The following is an 11,449-nucleotide window of genomic DNA, read 5'->3' as shown; positions in this document are numbered from 1 at the left end:
TCAAAATTGGAGTTAAAAAGCTGCTGCAATTTTTCCTCTTCTGTTGGATATTCTGGGTTGTGATCGAGCCCAGATATCGAGCCAGATATCGAGCCCAGGTATCGAGCCCAGATATCGATCCCAGGGTTGACGAGGCACATGCTCGAGCTTGTGTATCGAAGCCATGATCGAAGGTCCAGCTCGAGGGTCATGATCGAAGGTCCAGCTCGAGGGCCATGATCGAAGGCAAGGCTCGAGGGCCAGGATCGAGACCCAAGATCGAGGGTCACAATCGAAGGTTCAAGCTCGATGCCATGATTGAGGCTATGATCAAAGGCCCAACCTCGATGTCCTGATCGAGGCCATGACCGAGGTCCAGGCTCGAGCTTGTGATCGAAGCCGCGATCGAGGTCCAGTTCGAGGACCAGTTCCGAAGGCTGCTGGACAGTTTTATAAAAAGAGGACATTCGTCCCATTTGCCATTTTTGACGAACTTGAGCTTGAGCAGAGGTGACTTTTGTCAGATTTTCAAGGAAAAGACATTGGGATTCGAGCCAGACAAAGTTGGATAATCGTGGAAAAGGCAAAATTATGGATTAAATTGGAGCAAGACGAGGTAAGTCTCTTGTCTAATCTTGTGAGGGAAAAATTATCTCATAGGTGATTAAAATTAAATAATTGTTGCTAATTGTGGGGGGCTACGTACGCACGAGGTGACGAGAGTCCGTGCGTAGCTACTATTAATGCTAAAGTCCGGGTAGTTTAGGACTCAAAGCATGCCTTATTTGTGTAAATTGTATTCTTTGATTTATTTATATTAATTTATATCTATATGAATATATTGTGAATTGTTAGATAAAGATATTAAAGGATGGAAATCTCATAGGCTTGATTATCTGTTTAAATCAATTAATTGTTAAAAAAAATTGTTCTCCTCCCAAATTTATCTTATAATAAATATACTCTCCTTCCGGAGGCACATAAGAAAATGTCCTCCTTTCTTGTGGAGCGGGCCGAACGCCTCGGCAAGATAGATGCATTTATGGATCGCGCCGCACGTCCCTCGGCAGTATACACGACACTCTGGATCGGGCTGTACGTCCTCGGCAGAAATCGTGCGTAACAATAATAATTACACGATACTTTAATAATTTATTTCGGCTTGTGAAGCTAGTTAATAAATTGAAAAATCCTTGGAATTTAATGAATTATTATTCTTACTTGTTAAGGAATTAATTATTACTCCTGTAAATGAGATTTAATTGATAAATTACAAATTATTTGAATTTAAGGAATTTAATTAATATATTGAGAATTGTTACATTTGAAGGAATTTAATTAATATATTGAGAATTGTTACATTTGAAGGAATTTGATTATTTCTGCCGATTAAATAAATTATTGTAAATTCTGTAAATCATGCTGATGTAAATATCCTAGTTTTATTTTAATTATTATTGACCCATAGTGAGTGTCAAAGTCGGCCATCTCGTCTCTACCACTTTGAGATTAGGCTTGATACTTACTGGGTACACGTTGTTTACGTACTCATACTATACTTGCTGCACTTTTTGTGCAGGACCTGAGACAGGTACTAGTGGAGGATTTATTATCATATACCCACATCATCCCGAGGCATAGTGGTGAGCTGCCTTTCTGAGCCGTTCTGCAGCTACAAATGTCTCTTCTTATATTTATATTATATCTATTTCATTTCAGACAGTATTTGAAGTTTTGTATAATCTACTAGATGCTCATGCACTTGTGACACCGGGTCTTGGCACACACATTGGTAGAAGTTGGTATTTTATTATTTTCTTGGAATAAAAGTTTAACCAATGTACGTTTGACTTACTAGTTGGCTTGCCTAGCTGTAGTGTTGGGCGCCATCTCAACCTATAGGTGAAATTGAGTCGTGACAGGTTAGGCTTGGCACTTACTGGATACCGTTGTTGTGTACTCATACTACACTTTTGCACATATTTTGTGCAGATCCAGGTTCTTCCTACCATACCAGATACCAACTAGCTGGACCGTACGTGGAGACTTCAAGGTATATCTGTCAGTGCCGCAGACCTCGGAGTCCCCCTTTATCCTTGTTATGTTGCTTTCCTTATTCTCTTTAGACTCTGATGTATAGAGACACTCAGTATTTGCTCTTAGAAGCTTGTGACTTATTTCTACCGGATTTTGGGGGTTGTAATCATTTAAATCGCAGTTCTTGTTTATATTTCATATGTTGAGATTTGATTTCCGTTTTATATTCAGTTATTCCGCAAATTATTAGGCTTACCTAGTCTTAAAGACTAGATGCCATCACAACATCTTACGGAGGAAAACTGGGATTGTGACACTATACATCGGATAACAATCTCCGCATAATTATTTACCACATGAATAATCTATGCATTATAATTCTAGCAAAACTAGTTAAGATCTTTCATCTGTTATCAATCTTGAATCTTCTCCGGGGAGTTTATGAAGTATAGCAGCAGAAGAGACTAGTAACTCCACGGCACACGAGTTTTTTTAGAGAAAAATAAAGAGAAAATGACTTTCTATAGCCCCTCAAAATTTTAATAGCATATATTTTTTTTTATTGACCCGAAATGTCTCTCCAGCCCAAACATATTTTATCTAATAGCCTGAAATATCTATTTTATATATTTTTTGTATAGTGGCAGTCTATTTTGTATATTTTTTGTATAGTGACAGTCTATTTAGTATATTTTTGTATAGTGACAGTCTATTATTTATAAATTGTACAATGAAAGTCTATTTTGTATAATTTTTGTATAGTGACAGTCTATTTTGTATATATTTTGTATAGTGACAGTCTATTGTATATAAATTATATAGTGACAGTCTATTTAGTATATTTTTTGTATAGTGACAGTCTATTTTGTATAGTGACATTCTATTTAGTATATTATTTGTATAATGACAATCTATTTTGTATATATTTTGTATAGTAACAGTTTATTGTATATAAATTGTATAGTGACAGTCTATTTAGCATATATTTTAACATTATGCATAGTTATCTGAGAAAGAACAATCATAAAACTTCTACAATTCAAAAAGATAATTCCAATTAGAAAAATTAATTCAAATTTATCATTAAGGAGAACTCTAGCTATATAGCAATTACTTTACCTCTAACATAGTCACGAGATAGCAACTCGAGCATCCCTTTACACCAACGTCATGGGACTAAAAGAAAGAGGGACGAACTGAAGACATAATGTTTTCAAACTTGTTAACTAATTTAGAGATGGCAGCGACGCGATTGCAATACATGTTCAGTCTTAACTCAAAAAGACTTCAATACCCCCTCCCCCTCCCCCTCCCCCGCCATGTATAGTGAAAATTTCTTCTTTTTTTTGTGTGTGTAACCACATCTTGACTAAAAATAAATTCTATTAAGTGCATGTAATATCAATCTTACTAGAGGAACTATCAAATTTGATCGTTAAGGTCTTTAGGAGAGCCAAATGATCAATAATGTGTCAATGAGAGAGTATATAAATTAAATTGTTTAAACACTAAACTTGATAAGTATATGCTTTATCTATTAAACTAACTTTTTTAACCCAACAATTTCAAATTTCTTTTATTATTAATAATATAATAATACATAAATTAAATTAAAAATAAAATAAAATTTGTGTTCAATCAACGATTATGATATGAGATGAAATGAGGTGGCGCAATAATTTTAAATATGGAAAGATTGCAAGAACATCGACTTTCTGCATTATTCTTTCAAAAAATATTTTCAAACTCGCCCCACACTACATTATATCCCATATAGCTGCGGCGATAGTGCGGTGGCGATGGATAGTAGAAGTTTTTGTGTGGATGTCTAACAGATGGTAGAAGAGAAAAGGTGGATGAGACGGGTGTTGTTATCGTATTTTAAGAGTTGCATATACTGACCATTCTAAAAAAAATTAGATTGGGAATTTACAGCGGGCGATGTTTGAGAAAATATTTTTACTGGATATTTTTCGTTTAATGAGTGAAGATGTAGGAGAGGAGTGAAAATATGCATATATGTGGTGAATTAGGTTTTGGGTTGTGAATTTGAGACTGAATTGAGAAAGTAAAAACTGATATTTATGATGGGTTATGATAATTATTTGGATGGTGGAGCTGGGCGTAGCAAAGATGCATAATGAAAAAGATAAGGTGAGTTAGTGAATGTTTTGTTGTAGCCAATGCAATAAATTTTTTGATATAACTTGTAATTAAATATAATGGGCTAGCAGTTGTCTTAAGATAGTGCCGAACGACCAATTATGTCAGATTCTCAAAAATAAAAGATAGAAGGCAGGGTCGGGTTGTTGTCGTGATATGGATCTAGAAAGGGAGTGGTTTATAAGTTGCATTGTCAGAGGTAATGAAAGCATTTACCAATTTATGAATTCAATTAGTTGGAGGAAACTTATAATCGCGTTGAATGCGTCTTATAAATCACAATTAGTGGACAATCAAAATCAGTGTTTTAAAAGGCGTGGGCATAAGGCGAGGCGTTTTACATATGCCTCAACGAGGCGTAAGCCCCGAGGGTATTTAATTTTTAATATTTCATAAAAAATAATATAATTACAGTAAATATTTTTAAATAGATAAAATTACATAAAAGTTGAAGAAAACTATAAATACATGAAAAAAATATATATAGATGTGCTCCATCCCTACTAATAACTATTAAAAATAATCCTTATACGCTACTTAATAGCACAAGTAACTTGAGTTAAAAAGAATAAAGTTTTCTACATGAGGAACAAAAAGGATGACTAACCTGCAATTTGAACTTTGAACTTGCTGCTATGGAGGAAAATGAAGTTTTCTTTGGATTTGCAAAAAAAAAAAAAAAAAAAATTGATTGTTCGTTGCTCTTGGGAGATAGTAACAGACTAGCGGACAAGATAAAGAATTAGGAAAGACCATAAATTAGGGTTTCTAGCAATAAAAAAAGGTCTTGACTTTTAAATTTAATATTTCATTTCCTTTTTAAATTTTTTGATTAATTACAAGCTGAATTTTGAGAATTTGGGTATTATACTAAGGACTTATTCAATAAATTTTATTTTAATTTGAAAAAGTCACTTGGGCTTACGCCTCACTGCAAAAACTCGCCCGAACGCCCAGGCGTACACCCGTAATGGCTGGGTGTATGCCTCTTGAGACTTTCGCCCCGCACCATCGCCTAGGGGCGCGCCTCGCCTCAGGGCTTGCCCCGGAGCTCGTCCCGAAAATGCCTTTTAAAAAATTGATCACAACTAATGAGTGCGACTTATAAATTGTAACTAATGAACACACAATCGCAATTAGTGAGTGCGACTTATAAATCTCAATAAGAAAATGCGACGAATTAGTACTGTAAATCACAATTAGGAATGCGGCTAATAAAACGTAATTGTAAAGGCGACTTATAATTCGCAATTAGAGAATGCGACTTAGAAATCGCAATTAATGAATGCTTATTATAAGTTGCAATTAGGGATAGCGACTTATACATCGCAATTAATGAATGCGATTATTTTTTACCGTAACGTTTTCGTTTGCTGGCTCCAATGGTTATTTAGAAAAGAAATTCCAAAGCGGAAGAGATGGTTCTACTATTCAATACCACACCCACTACTCCTCTATGCATCCTCTATCCTCTAATTCTTCAAAAGATATAGCATAGAGATGTAAACTCATGATCAAATATATATGCCGGACAACACAGATTATCTTGGTTGTTGCATGGTGAAAGATTTAGCAGAAATTGAGCAGACACTAGAATTTGACTGTAGAGTTATGATCTTTTTTAGCACTGCAACAAGATGTTTGAGGAGCAGCTTACTTGTCTATAGGGTGGCAAACAGGCGGGCGGGGCGGATATAGAACGGTTCGAAAACGATTAATGAAAAAACGGATAAATTATCCGATTCAACCCATATTTAATACGGATAAAAAACGGGTTAACCGACGGATAATATGGGTAACCATATTGTCCATGGCTTCTTAAATATGATCACTTTTGGAAGAATTTCTAGTCTCCCAAACTTGAGAAACCCCAAATTTGAGGCTTTACAAATGTAAAAGTTAAACCAATAGTTATCCATTAATTATCCATTTTCTAAATGAATAATATGGTTCTTATCCATATTTGACCCGTTTTTAAAAATTCATTATTCAACCCATTTTTTAGTGAATAATATAGATGGTTAACTGTTTTCTTTTAACTATTTTGCCACCACTACTTGTCAGCAATTATTTAACTTGTTGAACCCATTGCGCAACATACACCAATAAAATTTTCATAACGAGTGGTGCAATTTAGTTTAGTATATATATGCCACATGGTGACATAATTTTGTTTCCTTAATAAATCACCATTCAATAAACCAACGAGTAAGCAAGGTATTCAATTCCAATAATGAAGATACAAACTGTCCAATACTACGAAAATTTGTCATCTAAACTAGGGAAATGAATTATATTCACTTGATAGTTACTCTCCAAAGTGTATGATAATTTACCTTCTACCTCTATTGAGTCCACACTTATAGGCCTTAAAGCCCTCTTCAGAATCACTAAATACCATTGTTCCAATTCAATCAAAGAAGTTTTAAAAATTAAAAGAAATTATGGCCAATGGGAATTGAACCAACAATCTCATAAAGGTTTTGAACCCGTTATCACTGAGCTATGCTTTTGAATTGTGTAAGAGGATTCAAAATATAATATATATATATATATAGAGAGAGAGAGAGAGGGGCACAAAATGGATTTTGCCCTATATGTATAGTGTAATTTCCAGCGAAGAGTGTTCGAATGAAACCACTTCCTCCCCTAAATCCGCCCGTTGTCACCAAGGTTGATGTCATTGCTGTATTAACATTATTCACAAACCTAATTGCAGGAGGTCATTGGGAGTAAGAGCAAGAGATAGAAGAAACACTCAAATATCAAACTTTTATTAAAAACCGCAAAACAAATGTATATATACAAACTTCATATAATTATGGAGAAGCTTGAGCAAAAAAAATTCCTTTTTTACTCAAGAAATGAATACTATATAATGCATTATTGACTCTCTTTTCTTCGTTGTCAACCTTTAATTTGCCGTGTTCCTAAATTTTGCTCGCATCAAGTTGTGAAGAGGAGGAGCTAACTCCTTTTGAATGGCAATATCCAAATTTAGCATTTTGGTAGATCCTTTGGAGGTGGCAAAAGTGACTCATTAGGACCTTTGCCATTATCTACTAGGAATGCCATCTTCAATCCCCATGTTGTATGCACCTCTAAATGACAATGCATAAACCAAACTCCTGCAATTTCATAAAAAAAGTTTAACAACCATTGTATAGGCGTCATGAATTTAAGTTATATACATTGATAGGGCAGCATGGTGCACTAAGCTTTCGCTATGCGCAGGGTCCGGGGAAGGGCCGGACCACAGGGGTCTATTGTACGCAGCTTTACCCTGCATTTCTGCAAGAGACTGTTTCCCCAGCTCGAACCCGTGATCTCCTGGCAACAACTTTACCAGTTACACCAAGGCTCATCTTCTAAGTTATATACACTGATATGACAAATAAATAACACTATCAGTACAATTTAACTGAATGTAGCAGGTTGTTGCTTCATTTTTTCTATAGTATACCTGGATTGTCAGCGCGGAATCTTATAGCTACCCATCCTCCTGCTGGTACTCCAATTGTATTCCTCTCAACAGGATCAACAAGATTAAAATTCTTTGGATCTATTTTTGAATTAAAATTTCCTAGCCCTTTACCTACTGCAAAGAAATTAAACCCATGCAAATGGATAGGATGATTTTCAGGGGATATAATTCCAGTATCCTGCAAAACTAATTGAACTGTTGCATTATATGGCAACCGATAAACCTTCGTCCCGCTCATCGTTGACAAGTTTGCTGGTGGTGTTCCAGTATAGTTGAATTTAAATGGCGGATTTTGAGGAAAATCTGTTGTATAAACTCCTTTGATACCAAAGAAATGTGCTTGTAAAAGTGCTGTAGTTGGCATGACAAATGTGACATTGTTTATACTAGCAACAACTCTGCTTCCATTACCCTGTTTGCAACTTGGACATGGATTAATTCCTAACCCTACTGTGAAAAACAACGAATGATCCACATTTTTTGGAACTTTAGCAGGGTATTTTTTCGAGTTGAGGCTTCGAAGAGAGTCTACAAAATTGTTAGCCACAGGGGTCGCGTTTTTGGGCGGAGTGTTTGTTAGGGTAGTGACTGAACTAGCCAACGTGCCCGAATAATGTAACGTGGCTGTTGCAGTCGCGTTATCGACTGCAATAGGTGCGTCCATGAATGGAGAAGCAACAACCATGTATTTTCCAGAACCTTGATTAGCTGCGACAATTACATTTGTGGTTTGGCCAGGGGCAATCACAATTGTATCTGTTTTGAAAGGTTTTACGTAGGTAGCATCTACTTCAACTACAGTCATTTTGTGGCCAGCAATTTTGAAAAAGAGTTCTTCATTGAGTGCAGCATTGATAACTCGCAACATGTAGGATTTTCCAGGATCAACACTCAATTTGTATCCACCTGCATATCATATATGGTCCAAAATTCAAATTTTCATTTTTCCCATGAATTATTTTGAAGGATTTAACTCATATACAATAGAGGTATTTTACACTATCAGTGCATTTTAACCTGCAAGTTTTACACTACTTTCCAAGTGTGTTTAACTTCTACGTATTGATAGTGCAAATATTTATACTATCACGTCACCTTAAAATTCAATATAGTGCTTAACAAATAATGAAATTAGTAACCTGGAGAATAAGACAGGTAATCAACTGCAACATGTTAAAATACACTAATAGCGTATAACAAAATGAATATTGCCAGTGCATATTTTCAATTTTTTTTCAGGTTGCCATATCAAATTTGTTATGAATAGTTAGGAGTATATGTTATAGCTAATTAGCTAAAAGTATATTACCTTGGGATGGACAGTTTGAAAGGGGTCCAGGATGACCATTGATTGTGTGAGCATCAGAAACATTAGGGGCTAAACCTGACTTAATGGCCTGATTAATCACAGCTTCAGTATCAGATTTCCACCATTCAGCTGCATTATTGCATCAAACTTTAATCTTAGTCCCTACAAAATAAGTGATTTTTTTTTTCTAAGGAAAAAAAGTGGAGTAAATTTATGTTCACCTAGAATAACTACAGCTTCATGGTCAGGTTTTGGAAATGGATATGGCACACCAAGCTTAGGCAAAATGACAATGGCGCCATGAACAGTTGACCTTAGCCACAGAATATGAGCATGCCAAAACAGTGTACCCCTTTGACCTGTAATGGTGAAGTTGTACAAATAACTTTGACCTGGCTGAATTGGACATTGTGTGATATATGCTGGTCCATCTGCCCAACCTGTTCTAAGTTGTCTCACACCATGCCTATTACAAACCAAATGAAAAAGATTATATAAAGCAAAGAGAACCAAGTGAATTATATACAAAGTGATGGAAATCTTGATTTTCTAAGGAAGTTTATGTTCGATGCATTAGCCTTGTGTACAAAGCATTCCGCATTCACGCAGGGCCCGGTAAAGGGCCGTACTCCAAGGGTGTGATGTAGACAACCTATCATAATTCATAATACAAATATTGGTGGCTGCTTCCACGGCTCGAACTCGTGACCTATAGGTGTCACGAAGACAACTTTACCGTTGCTCCAAGGATCACCTTATATTCTATGCATTAGTTATGTAAAAAAGTTTTACACAATTATGTCACTTCAGGTAATCGAATAAAAAAGTAATTAACCTGCTATAATAAGTTAAGTTACACTGATAGTGTAAAACATTATGTGCACTTGTTTTTTAGATGAATTACCAATGGATAGAGACATTATATTTGACATGGTTAACAACCCTGATAAGCACAGTGTCATCTTCCCTGGCATAGACTGTGGGTCCTGGGAATTTGCCATTAACAGTGACAATGGGCTTTGTAGAACACAAGCGAGATGTATTCTTCACCATCACCTGCGAAAGCAACCATCTTACGTTATTTTTTTTAATTTTAAAATGGGAAATGAGAGAGGGGATTACAAGGTGAAAAATTGAACTCTCACCGATAGGTGAAAGAAGCAGGTATCCAACCAAATGAACTACTAAAATTTCCCACCATCTTACGTTACTAGGGGTCTAATTTGTGTTTTTTCGTAGGAACGTCAATATTGTACTTATGATGTATGGTTTGACAATTAAGTAACGATATTTTAGAAGTGTTTGGCGTCAACCAGTTTGTTTTCTAGACCAACCATCTTTTGCTAATTGAAATTTACTCTAACCAACTTATGATGCCAGCTTGTACTTTAAGAAATCTACTTGTTATTGCCAACAATTCCAAATCAACATATTTTGTGGCATTAACAGTGGATGGCTGGACGGAACTGCTTAAAAGTTCTGAAGAATATTCCCATTCTTTTTACATTGAAAATTGAAAATGCATAATAAGAGAGGGTTACCATACATACAAGAGTCTTCCCGCACTTGTGGAAGCTTTTTCTTAGCCGTCAATCAAGTAGTACAAGAATTATATCTTATCTTATAACCTGGTGCAGGCGGTCATCTAATAAGAGAAAGGCACCAGGCGGTCATCTAATAAGAGAAAGGCACCACTGTTTTGGCAAATTAAAAGTGATTAAGTTGTTGAATAGCATTTGAAAATATTTCATTGTCTTCGAGTTTAACTTGTATAAACTGGTAACTTAAGTTTTACACGTGTTACACTATCACATTACCTAAATTAAAAGATACAACTATGAGTGACTACTGCGCATAACAAGTGAAACTAGTTACCTAGAAAAAAGTAAGCAACCTACAATTACAACAATTAAATTATTTGAATAATGTAGGAATAAGTTACACTATTAGAATATATAAGTTTAATCGTTCTTTTTCTACTATTAAAAAGACTCTTTTTAACTAAAGAAATGTGTGTGTGGGGGAGGGAGGGGGGGGGGGGTGGGGGGAATTGAAGTTGCTGTAGTGGTAGTACTTACATTGAAGTTGTAACGTCGAATCCGGCATTCTACAAAGGCTGGAAAGAGGCATGCAAACAAGATGAAAATACGAACCCAAGATTCCATTTTTTTTTGTCTCTTTTCACTAATTTCACTAAGTAATATAGAAGTGGTTTTCTTTTCAGTTCTGATATATTTTAGGCTTGTTGCATTCAAGGGATAACAACGTAATGTATATATAGGTGAAAATGTCCTTTAATTAATTAGCTGCTCTGTCGTTTTTCTTTCGTTAGGTGATGAGATAGATATTGGGGTCCCTCTAATCTACTTCTCGAACAACAACAAACTTTTTTAGTTAATTTTTCCCCAATTATTTCTTGTATATTACATAAAGTTTATAACTCTGTGGCCCACTATTATTTTGCTAGTTAAGCTATT

At 35.4% G+C, this 11,449-nt stretch overlaps 1 protein-coding gene across 1 annotated transcript; it reads right to left on the bottom strand.

Annotated features, from left to right (window-relative positions):
• Positions 1 to 6,925: 6,925 nt before the first annotated feature.
• On the bottom strand, positions 6,926 to 11,215 carry LOC104089781 (laccase-4-like). The gene is made up of 6 exons (XM_009594746.4): positions 11,051 to 11,215; positions 9,877 to 10,028; positions 9,194 to 9,438; positions 8,973 to 9,101; positions 7,643 to 8,569; positions 6,926 to 7,307 (listed from the first exon to the last, which is right to left on the bottom strand). Exons 1-6 carry the CDS (start codon positions 11,135 to 11,137, stop codon positions 7,177 to 7,179), a joined length of 1,671 nt encoding a protein of 556 aa, XP_009593041.1. The 5' UTR covers positions 11,138 to 11,215; the 3' UTR covers positions 6,926 to 7,176.
• Positions 11,216 to 11,449: the final 234 nt, after the last annotated feature.

The sequence above is a fragment of the Nicotiana tomentosiformis genome, chromosome 2 (genome assembly GCF_000390325.3).
Source record: "Nicotiana tomentosiformis chromosome 2, ASM39032v3, whole genome shotgun sequence".
Classification (NCBI taxonomy): domain Eukaryota; kingdom Viridiplantae; phylum Streptophyta; class Magnoliopsida; order Solanales; family Solanaceae; genus Nicotiana; species Nicotiana tomentosiformis.
Note: the sequence above shows the minus strand (reverse complement) of the source record. Positions and strands in the feature narration are given on the sequence as shown.

Coding starts and splice junctions, on each gene's coding strand:
- LOC104089781 (XM_009594746.4), bottom strand. CDS start 11,137: ATGGAATCTTGGGTTCGTATTTTCATCTTGTTTGCATGCCTCTTTCCA. Junction 9,102..9,193: donor TGAAGCTGTAGTTATTCTAG/GTGAACATAAAT, acceptor GCAATAATGCAG/CTGAATGGTGGAAATCTGAT. Junction 8,570..8,972: donor TTCAAACTGTCCATCCCAAG/GTAATATACTTT, acceptor TATGATATGCAG/GTGGATACAAATTGAGTGTT.